At 43.2% G+C, this 19,916-nt stretch overlaps 1 protein-coding gene across 1 annotated transcript; it reads right to left on the bottom strand.

The window, feature by feature from the left end:
• Nucleotides 1–10,661: 10,661 nt before the first annotated feature.
• Nucleotides 10,662–15,221, bottom strand: spag6 (sperm associated antigen 6). Its single transcript, XM_070446648.1, is given in 14 exon segments — nt 10,662–11,251; nt 11,373–11,518; nt 11,846–11,962; nt 12,143–12,334; nt 12,781–12,801; nt 12,803–12,838; nt 12,840–12,944; nt 13,227–13,401; nt 13,609–13,693; nt 13,696–13,812; nt 13,992–14,175; nt 14,502–14,668; nt 14,835–14,930; nt 15,064–15,221. Coding segments are annotated over 14 exon segments (1,530 nt in total). The 5' UTR covers nt 15,089–15,221; the 3' UTR covers nt 10,662–11,187.
• Between the last annotated feature and the right edge of the window lie 4,695 nt (nt 15,222–19,916).

Here is a 19,916-nt window from a genome sequence, read left to right as displayed (position 1 = left end):
ACCTGTCTGTGTGACTGTGAGTGGTGAGTTCTGGGAGAGACACCTGCCACTCAAACACCAAGGCCCCGCCTCTGACCACTATCGCTGTTGCTTTGATGAAGTCAGCTAATCGGATCACGGCAGGTGTGGCCAACACTAAGAGGACGTCACCAATTGGCTCCTCCGTGGTTACCTCATGTGCTAATATCAAAGCTGCTGATTTAGAGGAAGTAAAAGTCAGCTAGAGGGTAGTTACTAGATTACCATGCAAGAGAGGACAGGGTAGTTACTAGATTACCATGTTAGAGAGGACAGGGTAGTTACTAGATGACCATGTTAGAGAGGACAGGGTAGTTACTAGATGACCATGTTAGAGAGGACAGGGTAGTTACTAGGATGACAGATGTTAAGAGAGAGGACGAGGGTAGATTACTAGAGTGACCCTGTTAGAGAGGACATCGGTAGTTCTAATGAACCATGTTAGAGATGAGGACCAGGGTAAGTTACTAGTGATTGACCATGTTAGAGAGAGACAGGGTAGTCTACTAGATGACCATGTTAGAGAGGACGGGTAGTACTATGATGACCATGTAGAGAGGACAGTGAGACAGTTAGAGAGGACAGGGTAGTTACTAGATGACCAGTTAGAGAGGAAGGTATTACTAGACTGACCATGTAGAGGACAGGTATTACTAGATGACCATGTTAGAGAGGATTATGGTAGTAAAAAGCCCCTGGCTTCCGTCCCTTCTAGTTTCTCCATGTAGTGAGAAGGAGCGAGGATCAGATTATCAGATGTGCTTGAGAGGAATTCCACTAAAGCCTTATACAATTCTGATGTTGAATACAGGTTTAGTGGACAGCAATCAAGAATGCAGGAATTATTGGAGGGGGAAAGCCAGGTAAGGAACTTTTCAATGTTACTCTGCCCAGTCTTGGCAGTTTCTAATGTTACTCTGTCTGCCAGTTAGCAGTTTTCTAATGTTACTCTGCCCAGTCTTAGCAGTTTCTAATGTTTCTCTGTCCCAGTCTTAGCAGTTTCTAATGTTACTTCTGCCCCAGTCTTGGCAGTTTCTAATGTTACTCTGCCCCAGTCTTAGCAGTTTCTAATGTTACTCTGTCCCAGTCTTGGCAGTTTCTAATGTTACTCTGCCCCAGTCTTGGCAGTTCCTAATGTTACTCTCGCCCAGTCTTGGCAGTGTCTAATGTTACTCTGCCCAAGTCTTGGCAGTTTCTAATGTTACTCTGCCCCAGTCTTAGCAGTTTCTAATGTTACTCTGTCCCAGTCTTAGCAGTTCTAATGTTACTCTGCTCCAGTCTTGGAGTTTTCTAAATGTTACTCTGCCCCAGTCTTGGCAGTGTCTAATGTTACTCTGCCCAAGTCTTGACAGTGTCCTTCTGTTCAGGCACACCATCTTAAAACAGTTGAAAAGCTTTAAACATTCACACAAACATAGACATATTATGGTGAATCAGAGTAAAGTACTTGAGAATGACATTTTTCCTTACCATTTACCTTGGTACTGAGGGCTAGGCTCGGCCCAGTGACCGGTGGTAGAGTTATATCCATGGTGACCGTGTGTAACCACTTTCTGACCAGCTGAACACACACGTTCACGGACCTGTTCTCAGAGGAGACTAGGTTCTCAGCTCTGACCTCAACCTCAGTGGTCCCAGTACAGTCAAACAACAAACCCACGGTCACCTCCTCCCATGCTGTGTAGCTGTTGTTCTGATACAGCACGGATGTGTTCGTTAACACCACCACAGACATGTTTAACCCTGTTGTGATGGTGAACAACGCTGCGGTCGGACAGTCGACCGTGACCACTCTTGGAACATTCAACAAAAATTCTCCYACTGGATCTTGGACCAGGAAGTGTGTGTGGAAGCCAACCCAGCTGATTGGGTTGAAGGCTTTGACCGTGACCAGATAGGTCCCTGCGATCGAGAATGTCATGGTCACGGTCCAGGCCTCCGTGATCCTGTTGAACACAGTGGTGTTGCCCCTAGCAACTGTCCAAAGCATCTTAGAACCCATGCGGTCAGCCTGGCTGGTGACCGTGAGGTTGAGTTCTGACCGTGACTGAACCACAGCGCTCCACGTTCCAGCCGGCCAGAGCCGGCGAATGCGGTCGTACACCACCAGGGGGCAAGGGAGACAGGCGGAGAGTAGCGGCACAGCAGGATCAGAGAGGGAGAAGACTGTGGCTGAGAGGGTATACTGTCCCACGGTGGAGGGGAGGGGGTAGTGCAGGCGGAACTGGAGGTGGCAGCTGGTCTGGCCATAGGAAGAGCGGAGGTGCAGGGGGCTGGAGGGCTGGGGTTTAGAGGACAGGGAGAGGGTGTGGGTGAATTGGAGGGACACGGTGTGATCGTCATTGTCATGACCATGGGTTTGGTTGTGGTTGAGTTCAAGCGCTAGGGTAAAGTTGTAGAAGTGGTCAAGTTCATGACTGTAGGTTTGGTTTTGATTGAGGTTGTGATCTTCTGTTTGGTCATGGTTTTGATTGTTTTCATGGTCAGCATCGTCATGATTGAAGGTTTGGTTGAGGTTGTGATCTTCTGTTTGGTCATGGTTTTGATTGTTTTCATGGTCAGCATCGTCATGATTGAAGGTTTGGTTGAGGTTGTGNAAGGTTTGGTTGAGGTTGTGATCTTCTGTTTGGTCATGGTTTTGATTGTTTTCATGGTCAGCATCGTCATGATTGAAGGTTTGGTTGAGGTTGTGGACATGGTCTTGGTTGACGCTGTGTTTTCCCTGGTAGGTCAGTGTGAGGTTGAGCAGTAGGCTCTGTCTCTGCGTGGTGTAGAGCTGCAGGTCCACAGAAATGTTCTGACCAGCAGCCAGATGGTACCCAGACCGACTCTCCAGAGTCAAATCACACACAACACGCCTCACCACCGCCTGTACACAGAGAAAGAGCACCCCTATTACAAGTGAAGTCTTAAGAAATCAGGTAGAGCTATCAAACTGAATGTGTTACTCAATCCACCTGTAAAATGTTAACAGACTGTTTATAAATTAGTGCTTGACTGAAAGTAACATAGTGGCAGACTACTCACAATATGGATGGTTTTCTCAGTCCAGCCATATTTATTGGAAGCATTGACCTTGACAGTGTGAATCCCCTCAGTTTTAAACAGTTGGCTCTGAAAATATGGAATAGAGTCCAATTGTCATGATATCATAACAGTGAACGAAAAGTTTTGACCCCTAGAAAAGCCCAAGTCAGATGTGGTGTAAACCTCTCACCACAGTGCTGCTCAGACAATCAGAATCAGGAAGGCAGTCTATCTTTACATCCCTCCTCTTTCCCTCCTCTTCCTCTTCCTTTTCATCATCACTGATGAATCTCCAGTGGAACTGCACCCTGATTCCAGCTCCTACATATGCCTGGAGGGTGAGGGTATCACCCAGGTAGGCCTTCTCCAGAGCCCGGGATAGGGTGTCCTGGGCTGGGTAGGGCAGGCAGGAGGGGGTACCCCCTTGCCCCTGGACCAGGCTGACCTCCAACCCCTCTGGAGAGGGATGCAAGACGGAGAGATAGAGGGAGGAGAAGAGCTGGGAGAGGAGGTTGGAGACTGAGATCTCTAGAGAGAGAGGGAGAGGGGAGAATGTGAGATCTTATTCCCATTAATAAAAAATAAAACATCTATTTGTTTTTGACATACTAATTTGGTATGTTCCAGGGTTTTCCAGCATCCAATCAGAGGAGAAGGTGAAGAAGCCATCGTCCTGGATGATGACGCTGTGTGAACTTTGACCTTTGTGGCCCTTCCCACTGAATTGAACATCCACAGACGATAGGTTCTCTCCTTCCAGGCCATATATCCCTGACAACCACACAACGGTCCAATTATAACCAACAAACAACACATCAACTAATCAGTCAATGATGAGGTTATTCATATGTAATTACCATTTTACACTGTAACTTCTATAAAACCAGGTAAATAGTGGATTGATAAAAAGTTTAACTAACCTGTTGGCTGAGTGGGAGGAGCCGCCAGGTATCCAGAAACCTCCAAGAGGAAAGGCATCCCAGAATGAACTGTGTCAGTCAGTACTGCCAGGCTGACATTCCGGACGTAAGGCCCCAGTGTTCTGTATACAGCCAACATGTCCTTCCCATCTCCACACGGCAGACAGACAGAGTCACAACACCTGCAGACAGATAGGGTATACATACAGTAGGTATCAGAGATGTTTGAATTAACATACAGTACCCAGCGGTCTAGTCAATAGTTTTGTATGTAAAAATAGGAGACAATGAATCTAAACTTCTCCTGGGTATATTCAAGTTTCCAATTTCAAGTTTAATTGACATCATGTAATATAAATCTTACTCACTAGGGCTCTGACAATCAAAACTGCATAAAATATATCTCACCACCCTGTAGAGTTGTTTTGTGGGACAGTGTCTGACTCCCATTTAGTAGAGATGTCTGGACACTCCCTGGCCACCAGCCCCTCCATCCCATAATGACCACAGTAACACGTCTCCCCCGACAACGCTGCCACATCGTACCTGCAACATACAGGTAAAAATCGAATCATCTTCATTACAGGTTTAGTTGTCTGATTACTTTTAAATCTATCTAGCTCTCTCACTCTCCCTCGTTCTCTTTCTCTCTCTCTCCCTCTCTCTGTCTCCCTCTCTCTATCTGAAGAAAGTCTGTGGTTTAGGAATGTGTAGACATGCCTTACAGATTATTTGTCTTCCCTTCATACAGGACAGCATGCCTGCTTAGTGAAAATGTAACTCAAAAACATCTTCCACAGCATTGGTAGAAAGGGGCTGATTCTATGTCTCCACATCAAGGATGCATGTCAAGTGCATCACAACAGGTGGTTTTCATTTGTTATGTTTCTATCAAACATTATACAGTTTGTGAATATATCTTTTTTTAAATAAGCTTTCTTTTCTGTGGTGATATAAAAGTACAATAACTCCCTCTCTTACCCGCCATCCAGACAGCCCTGTGAGCAGGTGATGGGGTGGAGTCCTCGACAATCCGGGGCTTTAGACAGACCACTGGCTGGTCCAGCAGAACTGTTGTTATAACACCCCACAAACCACTGCAACACTGTGTTACAGAATAACAGGCAAGACACAAAAGGTAAGATTGTTTATTTGATCAAATTGGTTTACTTTAAGTGGTTGTGTAGGCTAGTCAATTATATGAAAATGACTTACATAAATGAATGCAATTTAAAACACTTAGGCCTGTAACAACTACACAAATGGTCATTCTTTGACAAAAATTGTTTAGAAAAACACCAGGGGTTTTATTGCAAAATATTCTAGGTGAATGAATCACTTGTTTTCCGTGTAGTGGCCTGTCGTTTGCATTAATTGTATAGACGACAGTTGGGCTGTTTGTATTGCCTTAGGCCTGATTGTAAAAGCGTTTAAAAATGCCTACCTTTTCCTGAAATGGTTTCAGTAGCTCCGTTGACAACAAACGCGTAAATGCAAACGATAAACGTTTGTGTGCATAAGAAATGCATTTTCCATTTGTCTGCGTTCGTTGGTGGATCTGCGTCAGATCGGGCGGACTGGCTGCAGTAAAAGAGATGTAGCGAGATGGAGATGAAGGACTGAAGAGGCTGTAGATAAAAGTTATAGGTGGGCGTGTTTTCACGTTAATAAGAAATTAGAACAGGTAACAGCTGCAACCCTGAACCCACTGTATGCGGTGTGAGAAACAGAATACACACTGGTGTGAGAAAATGTATGAAAGACTGAAACAAAACGATTTCACTAAGGAAGAGAGAAAGCATCCCTTTGTACGATAATTTACAATTCTCTTAACCGGGAGCAGATTGCAGAGATTGCGCACGTGCACACACGCACGCACACACACACACGCACAAACACTTTTATAATTAGCATTCCTGCCACTGTCAGTCAACCTTCACACAATCATCTGTAGTCATAATTAGACTACATTGCCCTGCAGTCATTGCAAGTCAATACCTGCCACTACACAGCCTTAAAGACAGGCCTTCATGTGCTTGCCACATCTGGTCAGCAGGGTTGTTCGCGTCATTATGGTATTAATAAACCTATGAACGATATTGGCTTACTAAGTTACAGGATATGTGTTCACTGTCAAAAATAGGTCCCTTCATGCACCATGCAAAACACTGTGTAATAGGATTGTAAAAGCCAGTAGTTGTCCTCATGTACTCTAGCTATGTTGCATGGTGGATTGTGCTTGTTGAGTTACAGTAATTTTACAGTAACATGGTGCATCCTTATGCACAGGCCAGAATCTGTATTGCCTTCAGAAAGTATTCACATTCTTTGACCTTTTACATATTTTGTTGTGTAACAAAGCGGGATTGAAATGTATTTAATTGTCGCTTTTGGTCAATGATCTACACAAATACTTGTAAGAATGTAAGAAAGATAAAACTCTAATATATCTTGATTAGATCAGTATTCACCCTCCTGGCCTCCAGAGTGGCGCAGTGGTCTAAGGCACTGCATTGCAATGCTTGAGGTGACACTACAGACCTGGGAATGATCCCAGGCTGTCGACCGGGAGACCCATGAGGCAGCGCACAATAGGCCCAGTGTTGCCCGGGTTAGGGAAGGGTTTGGCCGGCAGGGATTTCCTTATCCCATCGCGCTCTAACGAGTCCTTGTGGCGGGGCGGGCGCCTGCAAGCTGACTTCGGTCACCAGCTGGACGTTGTTTCCTCCGACGCATTGGTGTGGCTGGCTTCCGAGTTAAGCGAGCATTATGTCAAGAAGCAGTGCGGCTTGATAGGGTCGTGTTTCAGGGGATGCATGGTTCTCAACCTTCACCTCTCCTGAGTCCGTAGGGGAGTTGCAGGGATGGGACAAGACTATAACTACCAATTGGGGAGAAAAAGTGGTAAAATTACAAAACAATAATGTATTCACTCTCCTGAGACAATACATGTTAGAAACAGATTTGGCAGAATTACAGCTGTGAGTCTTTTTGAGTAAGTCTCTAAGAGCTTTGCACACCTGGATTGTACAATATTTGCCCACTATTCTTTAAAAAATTATTTAAGCTCTAGCAAGTTGGTTGTTGTTTATTGCTAGAAAGACATGTTCAAGTCTTGCCTGCATCTTGGCCACTCAGAAACATTCAATGTTGTCTTGGTAAGCAACTCCAGTGTAGATTTGGCCTTGTGTTTTAGGTTATTGTCCTGCTGAAAGGTGAATTAATCTCCTAGTGCCTGTTTTTTTCACCTTTATTTAACCAGGAAGGCCAGTTGAGAACAAGTTCTCATTTACAACTGCATCTGTTGGAAAGAAGACTGAACCAGGTTTTCCTCTAGGATTTTGCCTGTGCTTAGCGCTATTCCTTTTCTTTCTATCCTAAAAAACTCCCTAGTCCTTGCCAATGACAAGCATACCCATAACATGATGCAGCCACTACCGTGCTTGAAAATATGAAGAGTGAYGGCCTCCCGGGTGGCGCAGTGGTCTAGGGCACTGCAACGCAGTGCTAACTGCGCCACCAGAGTCTCTGGGTTCGCGCCCAGGCTCTGTCGCAGCCGGCCACGACRGGGAGGTCCGTGGGGCGACGCACAATTGGGCTAGCGTCGTCTGGGTTAGGGAGGGTTTGGCCGGTAGGGATATCCTTGTCTCATCGCGCTCCAGCGACTCCTGTGGCGGGCCGGGCGCAGTGCGCGCTAACCAAGGGGGCCAGGTACACGGTGTTTCCTCCGACACATTGGTGCGGCTGGCTTCCGGGTTGGAGGCGCGCTGTGTTAAGAAGCATTGCGGCTTGGTTGGGTTGTGCTTCGGAGGACGCATGGCTTTCGACCTTCGTCTCTCCCGAGCCCGTACGGGAGTTGTAGCGATGAGACAAGATAGTAATTACTAGCGATTGGATACCACAAAAAGGGGGGAGAAAATGGGATAAAAAAAATAAAAAAATAAAAAATATATATATATGAAGAGTGGTACTCAGTGATGTGTTGCATTGGATTTGCCCCAAACATAACTCTTTGTATTCAGGACAAAAAGTAAATTTCTTTGCAATATTGTTTTGCAGTATTTCTTAAGTGCCTTGTTGCAAACAGGATGCATGTTTTGGAATATTTATATTCTGTACAGGCGTCCTTCTTTTCACTCTGTCATTTAGGTTAGTATTGTGGGGTAACTACAATGTTGTTGATCCATCCTCAGTTTTCTCATATTGCAACCATTAAACTCTGTAACTGTTTTAAAATCCCTGTTGGCCTCATGGTGAAATCCCTGAGCAGTTTCCTTCCTCTAAGGCAACTGAGTTAGGAAGGATGCCTGTATCTTTGTAGTGACTGGGTGTATTGATACACCATCCAAAGCCTAATTAATAATTTCACCATGCTCAAAGGGATTTTCAGCATCTGCTTATTTTTTTATATATATTTTTTTTAAAGATTCTACCAATTTTTGGGGATGAGGCATTGAAAAACCTCCCTGGTCCTTTTGGTTAAATCTGTACTTGAATCTGTGCTCAATTGAGGGATCTTACAGATATATGTGTGAGGTACAGAGATGAGGTAGTCATTCAAAAATTATGTTAAACACTATTATTGAACACAGAATGATTCCATGCAAATTATTATGTGACTTGTTAAGCACATTTTTACTCCTGAACTTATATAGACTTGCCATAACAAAGGGGTTGAATACTTATTGACTCAAGACATTTCAGATTTTCATTTTTATTAATTTCAAAAATGTTATACAGACAAAATTCCACTTTGACATGATGGGGTATTGTGTGTAGATCAGTGACACAAAATCTAAATGTAATAATTTTAAATTCAGGCTGCAACAAAACAAAATGTGGATAAAGTTATAGGGTGTGAATATTTTCTGAAGACACTTTACAGCCTTAAGCATATCTTCTTGCAGCCTTTAACCCTGGTGAGGCTAATAGGCCTGAATAATATAGGCCTTCCTGATTTTGTTAAGAATAATGACAAAGTGAGGGTGATTATCTCACACACTGTGGGGATTTCAACGGCTGTCAGCGTGCTGTGTGTGTGGTGTTGTGTGTGGTGTGTGTGTGTGTGTTTGTGGTGTGTGTGTGGTGTGTGTGGTGGTGTTGTGTGGTGTGTGTGTGTGTGGTGTGTGTGTGTGTGTGTGTGTGTGTGGTGTGGTGCGTGCGTGCGTGCGTGCGTGCGTGCGTGCGTGTGCTTGCTTGAAATTAAAAGTGCTTCTCGTGTGAACATTAAATCCTTCTTTGTTTATCTGAAATGTTAATTAAGATGACCGGAAATTAATAGATTACCCAATAAAATAAATATATTACTCACACGCCCTATCGAATGTTGCAAGAAATGTATAAACAAATTGTCCGTCCATATGGATGAACGTTCCAACCCCCCTTGAAAATCATAAAACGAAAACATGTTTTTGTATCTTAAATTAAAGTTAGATTTCTAAAGTAGCAGACAACCTAGGTCTGAATTAGAAGACCGCATTTCAGTCTAAAAAAGAAGATCAATTACATGAGAGCATTGTAGCGTCAGAAGATTTGTAGTCTAACGTAGTTTATATGATTTATTCAGAGTGTGTGAGGGCTTTGGTTCTTTTTGCTTAACTTTTTTCTCTCCCGTTTATGGGCTTTAAAAATGCAACCATTAAGGAAAATGTTCCTATTTATCCTAACAATTAGCCGGTATAAGAAGTCTATTATTAATTCATTAAACGATTTACTGAGACAAAAAAGCAATAACACATTTAAATGTACATTTCGACAGACTTTATTCATTCTGAATTGTGCTCCAGAGAACTCGCATTGAGTTTTCTCCTCTCTCTAGTCTGAGAGGCTGCAGTGGACCTTGGATTCTAAACCATTGATTCGACGGGCCATTTCAATTCAATCCAAATTGACATCTTACCCAACCCAACAGCAACTCTTTTCATTATATTCTATACCCATGTTTATTTTTATTTTTATACAAAATATTCTGGTGGTCCTGTAATAAGGCTACTCGCCCATATACGTCAATAGCAGACTATTTTTTTTATGTTAACTTTATTTAACTAGGCAAGTCAGTTAAGAACAAATTCTTATTTTCAATGACGGCATGGGAAAAGTAGGTTAACTGCCTTGTTCAGGGGTAGAACAACAGATTTTAACCTTGTCACCTCGGGGATTCGATCTCGCAACCTTTTCGCTTACTAGTCCAAAGCTCTAACCACTAGGCTACCTGCCTCCCCAAATCATTCTGCACATCATGTAGCCCAGTAGTGGTTAGAAAGACTCGCACATACACCAACCATATTTTTACCGTCAGCGCAATCTGGAGTTAACCCATTTCACGGACAGTAAACAAACAGTCGCCATGTGCTGCACAACTGTTGGGAAAATGAAATGTGAGACGGAAGGAGAATGCGGCCGCCAGGGAGCAGCAGAGAGCTGGTTACAACTTGTATGGGTCTGTGCGGTAGCCTACAACAACCGCAAAGGCAGCTGTCAACGACATTCTGTCTGTATGATAAAAAAATTAATCTTATTAATCAGAATTAATTTGTTGACATTCAACTGAGTACTAGTTTATAAGATGAGGTGCAACAAAGGAATCGTTAGGAAGACATTATAAGACGATCCATCTACAGGTCCTAGGAAGTCCTAGGAAACATTATTTTAAGGAGGAAATACTGTATATGGAAATAACAATGCAGAGTTCGTATCTAAAATTGAGTATATCTTTATTTTCACTGTTCTGTTTTAATTAAAAATATTTATGGTGTTAGGCTTGTTACGTTTCATTTACTATAATGTTTATTTTATTTTTTGAAAGACCTGCATGCTGGATGAAAAGCAATAATGCACACAACATTACATTTCTAGTGGAAACAATCATATATCCTATAAATATAAAATAAACCTATGAATATTAGCTGCATATACAATGGTTCAATACTAATAAGTGACTTGTTTAGGCATACAGACTACACTGTTGAGCAAGTTAATGATGCAATTCCTCATTCCTCTTAACAAATGCTAACACAGAACTACACAGCTATGACAATGCATATACAGTCCATATGATAATGTACTGGCCATTGAGACAAAGACAGACAACATAATCACTGCAATAATAAGAGATTGTTTTATATAGGTCTGCTGTCCTCATATTCATGGTCGGGGGTGAAATAGTCAAATCAGTAATAGAGGTATGCGAGCCCATAACCCCCAGTAAGCTGGGCTAAGACCCTCAGACAGGCTGGTACTTCTCGACCCGCGCCAGCAGAGTCTCTGAGTAGCCAGGGGAGTAGTACCTACAGCAAGAGAACAGAGGACACATTTAGGGTTCACTTGGGGCTGAGGAAATGCCTGGTAGTCGAAACATGCTAGATGAATATGATGTTTTTGTGTGAGATTGTGTGTGTGTGTGTGTACCTGACTATCTCCTCAGGGTAACAGTTGTTGATAGAGTTGATGTACTCCTGCAGGGCAGATCCAGGATCAGCCTTCATTTCCTGAACCTTCTTCAGGCCTCCGCTGGTTACAAACAGACGACGAGCCTTGCTGTCATGGGGCAGCACCTGGAGAGGGGGAGAGAAGGGGAGAGGGGAGGATACAAGGAATAGAATGCACTGGATTTTGAAACCCTGGGCTGTCTGAACAAAACCTTCAGGGCTGGTTTCCCAGACAGAGATTAAATCAAGTATTGCACTTATAAACTGGACTGATGAAAATTATGTTTCTCAAACATGTTTTAAAAAATGTCCTAAACTTATATGTATTAAAACATTCTGATTTCCAAGTTGAAAAGAGTATTAGGCTGTGTGGGACCCTTGTAGAATATTTTCTGTGATACCTAGTAGTCTGAAGAGGCCTATGTAAATAAGTGTTGACAAATGCGCCCCCACCTTGCTGAACTGGCAGACGACATGTTTCAGGATGTTGCTGGGAGCTTCGTAGAGCAGGGGCTCCAGAGCAGGCAGGTAGGTGCACTTCTGTAGGATGCTCTTCAGAGCCTTCTTAGCCTGGGGGACAAAAGCAGGGAGGGGAGATGTCAGGACTCAGGATGATAGAGAATACGTTATGGTCTTACTGTCTGCAGCTCTTATGACCCTCAGAATTGTTCAGTAAGATCTTCAGTAGCATCCCTGCCTACTACACAGGTTTTGTGTAACCTGTGACAACATTGACCTATGACACCTTACCTTGACCTGCAGGTCCTCTGAGCTGTCCGTGTCCATGTAGAGGGCCAGCAGCTTGGGCAGGACGTTAGCTGTGGACACGGCCCTGGCGTGCTCCGGGGTGTGGCGGCCGATCTGGCCAAACGCCCACGCTGTGGCCGCTTTGATGTGCTCCTCTGGCTCCTCAGACAGACAGATGGCCAGCTGGGGCACCCCCTACAGGGCCGGAGGAGCAACAACAACCAGGGAGGACAGGAGGAGGCGAGAGGTTATGAAGGAGAGGYAAGGAGGGAGGAGGAGAGCGGTTAGGAAGGAGAGGGAAGGAGGGAGGAGAGAGGTTATGAAGGAGAGGGAAGGAGGGAGAGAGGAGGAGAGCGGTTAGGAAGGAGAGGGAAGGAGGGAGGAGAGAGGTTATGAAGGAGAGGCAGGGAGCAAGAGCAAACACCTTGGAGACATGCACAGTGCACACACACCTTAGAAACATGCACAGTGCACACACACACCTTAGAGACATCCACAGTGCACACACACACACACCTTGGAGACATGCACAGTGCACACACACACCTTAGAGACCATGGCACAGTGCACACACATTATCGCGAGGGACCATGAGGAGAGGGCATCACACACACTTGGAGACGATGCAACATGCCACACACCTTAGACACGATGACGGCCATCGGCAAGGTTTTCAGAGTGGGCGGCCACATATCACAGGCATCATGATCCCAGGTAACCGGCACGTTACCACGGCTATCACCCAGGTAGTCAATTACCCCAGACAAAGCCACCCCCACCCCGCGTTCACGATCATCAGAGACAGCTATACACACACACACATTCAGGCGAGGGTAGGGATACAGGTGAGAATTTGTTTTGGTACCTCTAGTGTGTGGTGTGTTTGGTGTAGATGAATGTGTGCTTTGAAGTGTGGTGTGTGTATCATTTGTGTACCTCTGATGTTTGGTGTGTGTGTGTGTGTGTGTGTGGTGTGTGTGTTGTGTGTGTGTGGTGTGTGTGTGTTGTGTGTGTGTGTGTGGTGTGTGTGGTGTGTGTGTGTGTGTTGTGTTGTGTGTGTGTGTGTGTGTGTGTGTGTGGTGTGTACCTCAGGTGTGTGTTTGGTGATCTCTCTCATCAGTGTGGTAACATTCTTCCTGACGTACTCATCTGGGTCTCGGAGGCAGGCCAGGACAGCAGGGAAGATCTCTGCTTCCACCACCATCTCAGCCAGGTCCACCGAGTGCTTACTGATCTGACTCAGGGCAGAGAACACCTGCCTTGAATGGAGGGGAGGGGGGTGGGGGGGATGGGGAGGGAAAGGAATTGAGAAGAGGAGAGGGAGGAAAGAACGAGAGTGGGATGCAGGGTTTTAGAGACGACTGTAACATCTAACCTAATCTCGTTTATGTCTTTCCACATGACATACATTTAATCTGCAACCTGTCTAGGTAGCCTTATTTTGTCTCAGTGTTCCTGCCCCCTCCACCTTCAGTTTGGCATCAGGGTTGAGGATCATCTGGGCCAGGTGTGCGATGGCGCCGGTGTCGACCACAGTCTGAGCTAGCTCAGGGAGTGCTTGGCGATGTCGCTAAGGGCCGAGGCAGCGATGCGTTTCAGGGCCACCTCTGGTTCCTGGATACACAGCACCAGCAGAGGAACGGCCCCGCATCCACTACCGCCTGAGACAGTGTCTACATACAGAAAGGGAGGGTTTGTTACTGTGTGTGTGTGTGTGTGTGTGTGTGTGTGTGTGTGTGTGTGTGTGTGTGTGTGTGTGTGTGTGTGTGTGTGTGTGTGTGTGTGTGTGTGTGTGTGGTGTGTGTGTGTGTGTGTGTGTGTGTGCGTGCGTGTGCGTGTACAATATCCTTACGTGCATTGTGGCGTGCAATGTATCCCAAAGCCCAAGCAGCAGCCTCCTTGACCCCAGGGTCAAACTCTTCCAGAGAGATGACCAGAGCGTCCAGCGCTCCACAGTCCACCACGGCCTGGGCCAGAGCAGGGCTGTGCTTGGCCACCGCACGCAGGACAAACGCTGCTGCCTTCTTATAGAACCTCTACACACACACACACGCACACGCACATACACACGCACACAAACACACCGATGGGAGAATAAAATATTTAATGCACATTTAGCAGATGCTCTTTAGCAAGAGTATACATTCAGAGCAGTGGCCAAGCACCCAGATCCCTGTGAGAAGGTAGATACCAGATAGAGAGAGAGGCCCTGCTGTGGTGTGAAAGGTGCTTTAGGCTCTGCAGTGGCCCCCTTCCCAGGGGAGAATGCCAACACACTCTCAGTGTCAGGGACAACATTCAGCATGGTGAATGAGGGAGGGTATGTAGGTGTACACACACACATACACAGACAGAGACATACGTTCTGCTCGGTCAGGGAGTAGACGAGCTGTGGGAGGATGTCTCCCTTGACGACGGCCTCTGCCAGGTCGTCATTGTAGTTGGCCAGCCGTCCCAGAGCCAGAGCAGTTGTCTGCTGGATGGTAGGAACCACGTCTAGCAGTAAAGGTCTCAGCAGGGACATCACACCTAGAGGAGGGACAGGTAGGTACAGTAGGGAAGGACTTGTGTCTTGTTATAAGAGCTAACTTTAGCTATAGAAATGTGATCAGAAGCACATCAATGAAAGTCACCTAAAAGAGGATATTGGTTTAGAGAGAAACGGGTACTGTAGGTGACTCAAGTCCCAACTTACCAGCATTTTGTAAAGTTTCAATGTTTTGTGGTCTTGTTGCAAGCTCAGCAATAGTCTGCACAAACTGTGTCCTTGATTTCTGATACTGCTCAAACACTAAAAAATAGATCCATTAATATTTCAACAAATGAGTCGTCGTGTTCTTCAAGTTTTGCCTGGCACTGCTTGGGGTTCAATCAAAACTGTCTTGAAAACAGTCGTGAAAACATGCAACTTCGAATGATCTTACCTTGTAAAACCTGTCGTTGACTCATGATTACAATTTGATTWATTTTTTTAAAGAACTCCACTTTTCTAATAAATTTCAAATAAATATGTGAGTTTTCCCTGAAAAGCAGCAGTAAACAGTGCGATGCAGCATCTAACTCTCGCAGCCTCAAGTTTGGGTTAGCGTGTTACTGTTGCCGTAGCAACAAACCGGAAGCAAAAGCAGGTTGCGTCACTGAGCTGTAACGAGATACACGTCTCTTAGACCTTTTTTTTTTTAAACAACAAATCAATACAGAGAGTACACGAGGGAACACAAGTATATATAGATTATATACAATGGACAWTTGAGCTAGATGGTACATTATTACATTACACAAAGACCTTAAGGGACATACATACACTTATAATTCTAACAGCTTTTTGGTTAGTAGAGTATTTAATGGTCTTAAAATACAGTTCAATTTCTTTTTGTTGGGTAAGAAAATGTGTTTTTGTGTTTGTAAATTTACATTTGTGAATATGAAATTTGGCCAAAAGAATAATTAAATTAATTACATAAAAATGTTTCAGCTTATTCCTATCGTAGGTAAAGAATCCAAGCAGTACATCTCTCCACAATAGTGTAAGACCTTCATAAAAGTGTACGTCTCTTAGCCCTCACAATGGGAGTCGTTGTCCACAAGCTGTCTAGCTCCCGCCTTTCCTTTCTTTGAATGAGTGAATACATCTCATTATTGTAAATCTTGTTTTGAATATACGATTATATTTGTTGACGTCAACCGCCTGTATTCAATGGAGATAGATGCTATGCTACTAGCCTTTACATGAATATGCATACTCGAATGGCTGCGTTTCAAACTCATTAAAAGACACATCCTCCTCCACTTACCTTATGCCCTTGGGGGAATCCCCGCGGCCATCTTTGTCGTGGGTCGAAATGATTATCCAAGCAATGGAAGTTGGCAAAGTAAGCCCGTCATCCCTCGTTTTTGGTCGAGTTTGTGAGTGTACAATTATGTTCCAGGGAAGGGAAATCTTTAATGTTACAGCATACAATGACATTCTAGATGATTCTGTGCTTCCAACTTTGTGGCAACAGTTTGGGGAAGGCCCTTTCCTGTTTCAGCATGACAATGGCCCCTTGCACAAAGCAAGGTCCATACAGAAATGGTTTGTCGAGATCGGTGTGGAAGAACTTGACTGGCCTGCACAAAGCCCTGATCTCAACTCCATCGAACATCTTTGGGATGAATTGGAACGCTGACTGCGAACCAGGCCTAATCACCCAACATCAGTGCCCAACCTCACTATTGCTCTTGTGGCTGAATGGAAGCAAGTCCCCGTAGCAACGTTCCAAAATCTAGTTGAAAGCATTCACAGAAGAGTGGAGGCTGTTATAGCAGCAAAGGGGGGACCAACTCCATATTAATGCCCATGATTTTGGAATGAGATGTTCCACAAACAGGTGTCCACATACTTTTGGTCATGTAGTGTATATGTACAGTACCAGTCAAAAGTTTGGACACACCTATTCATTCAAGGGTTTTTCTTTATTTGTACTATTTTCTACATTGTAGAATAATAGTGAAGACATCAAAACTATGAAATAACATATGGAATCATGTAGTAACCAGATAAGTGTTAAACAAATCCAAATATATTTTAGATTCTTCAAAGTAGCCACCCTTTGCCATGATGACAGCTTTGCACACTCTTGGCACATCATTACAACACTGTATATAGACATAATATGACATTTGAAATGTTTTTATTCTTTTGGAACTTTTTTGAGTGCAATGTTTACTGTTAATTTTTTATTGTTTATTTAACTTTTGTTTATAATCTATTGCACTTGCTTTGGCAATGTAAACATATGTTTTCCACTCCAATAAAGCCCTTAAATTGAAATTGAATTGAGAGAGAGAGATCATTTTTTTTAAACCAAAGAGATGTCTGAAATCCATCAGATAAACAGTTTTTTATGAAGTAAGCAACGCAAATAATTCATCTCTGATTGACAGTATACAGGACCTGTATGTTGTCAATCACTGAGATGAATTATTTGCAGGTAGCTTATTATTGCATGTTGACTAATCAATCGCAGTGAAATATGTGTAAATCTAATTCTCAGGTAAATATCGTGTATTGGCTTGGTAGCGGCATTGGTTGGTTGGATAGCAGGCAAAAAGTTACCCATGTTACGCTGTTGGGAAAACTGGTCCAGCCACATGGTAGCTAGCTGTCGTTGGTTCAAATCAAGCTAAATGTACTAATATGAAAGTGGAATTGTAAACTATATATAGGCTAAACCCACCATATCTTAATTTATGAATGAGGTCCCAGCATCGGACAGTTCTTGCACTTTGAAGTATAGCATGCCGACCGAGAGAAACAACGTGAAAAGTTTGCCCCTTCTGCTTCTGCTTTCCATTGTCTCGCTCCCGCAAACATATATTGCCCAAGTAAGAGAGAATCAGGATGATTTTTTTCTATGGTGAAATAATCAATTTAGTCGTTGATGACTTGGCTCGCACCTTCACGCACATAAAAAAGCTAATTATAGAATAACAACATTGTTACTTTGAAGCTTCAAATGGTTAGCCTACACTGAAACGTTGAAGTAAGAGAGAATCTACACAAAAGTTTGCAACAAGTTTGCAACAATGAGCCACCATGGGGATATCATGTGGTGCATCTCCATTGAACCAATAGGTCTATAGGCTTTATATACGCACTAATAGATATAATAAAAAAATATATATGCTTAGTCTATATGGTGACAGAAAAATGCTATGTCATAGCCTACATCAAACATTAGGCTATATGCCTAGCTACGGTTGATTGTAAGTACTTTTATTCCGAAATTAAGCTTTATGCTAAGGAAATTAAAGTAATGTAAGATGGTAATTGTTTAGATATATTTTTGTATCTTCAAAAGTCTGACATGAATGACTAGGTTTGATTCCCTCTACTCAAGCCTGCTTTAGGGCATCAGAGGAGCTGAGAACAGCGTGACAAAGGAGAGTGCTGAGGGGGGAGAGTGAAGACTAACTTTCAGGAGATGGTTGTAGCACAGACAGTACGTTATGAAGACAGGCTAAAACTGCTTCTCCAATCGAAGCAGGAAATTAAATTAATGTAAGATGGTAATTGTTTAGATATATTTTTGTATCTTCAAAAGTCTGACATGAGTCGAAGCAGGAAATTAAAGTAATGTAAGTTGATAATTATTTAGATATATGTTTGTATCTTCAAAAGTCTGGCATGAATGACTAGGTTTGATTCCCTCTCCTCAAGCCTGCTTTAGGGCATCAGAGGAGCTGAGAACAGCGTGACAAAGGAGAGTGCTGAGGGGGGAGAGTGAAGACTCTAGACTAACTTTCAGGAGATGGTTGTAGCATAGACAGTACGTTATGAAGACAGGCTAAAACTGTTTCTCCAATCGAAAAACGTGTAGGCGATGTCATAGCGACTTTGGCTAGCAAAGCTCATGTGTAGAACAAGTCACCGGGTCTAACGGTCGTCTGGCGCCCTGAAATGCGCGTGTGCAGGCCGTTAAATCAAAGACACTTGATATAAAGTTGTTTTTGACGAAYATTAAAACGTTTCAGTTTGTCACTTTCACGAGGTTGGAGTAGTAACATGTTCAACTACTTAAGACATTGTCTCGAATCTAGCTTGTTCCTTTAGACTTTGAGAAAATTAACAACTAAGGAATAATGCTTAACTTCTGTCATTGACTTTAAAAAATAAAAAAACGGCCTGGTCTGTTTGGTCTGTTTCGCAGGCGTTCCCGGAAGTCTTGCGATGTTGCGCCTCTTAGTTCAGAAACTCTGTGGTAGTAGGCTGGGCCTGTATGCAGCGCACCGGAGTTGGATATGACCTGGACGAGCCAGCCTCTGTTGAAGACCATTGTCCAGCCCAAGAACTACATGTAGCCTGCGTTTGTTTTTTTAATCTGTATAATGAAAAGCGCTATATAAAATGCATATATGATTTGCATTATTATTATTATTAATCATAAGGGAAATGGGTTGTTCCATGAAATGAGTTCCTTCTGCATCCCTAAGATATTTAAAGTACAAATTGTACACAAATATTGCATTTTAAAAACCTGTTATATTAAATAAAGTGCCCTTTAATATAGACCACATTAAATATTCAATAAATACGATTTTTAATATGAATAAACTTGCTAAAGTGCCAAAGTTSAGCATTTTGACATGTCTGTCTAAGCATCCTCTGACTTCTAGGAGGATTTTAACCCACTTAACCCCATAATTTCTCCAAGTTTTCACCGTCATTGTATAGCCCTAGTTATTTTGTTACTTCTGAAGATTATGATTTATTCAATGTGATTAGTGATTCATAAAAACAAGCATCATTTTAAGGTCAACCCTGTTACATAAACTGAACTCTTTTTATGGTGAAACTATTCCTTTTAAAATATTTTTTTTAAGAAACATTGAACATCTAGTAGTCAAATCATAGTGTTAAAGCAGGTGAGCTGGTTCTACTCTTTTTGGCCATCTTTTTGTGTTTTGTGGTGGAAAAGTTAGAGGGTCGAGCATAGCAAGTCAACCCTGTTACCCATAGAAAGACAGGCTAGAAATGTTTTAACAATGTAATTTTGGGGGTGAAAGCTTGCATTTTATTGCCCCTCCATGGTGCACACAACAAGTTTCTATTCCCTCTGTAACAAGAGGATTTATGGATGGTTTAAGATTAAGTTGTCAACCCTGTTATTGTCAACAGTTACCTTATTTGTCACTAAATAGGCACTTACTATAGTACTTTTTTTATTTAACCTCTTGCGATGGGAATTTTTTTAATGTTATTATGTTGAACATAATAACAGCTCTTCATGACAGA

This window comes from Salvelinus sp. IW2-2015, linkage group LG14, assembly GCF_002910315.2.
Source record: "Salvelinus sp. IW2-2015 linkage group LG14, ASM291031v2, whole genome shotgun sequence".
Lineage (NCBI taxonomy): Eukaryota > Metazoa > Chordata > Actinopteri > Salmoniformes > Salmonidae > Salvelinus > Salvelinus sp. IW2-2015.
Note: the sequence above shows the minus strand (reverse complement) of the source record. Positions and strands in the feature narration are given on the sequence as shown.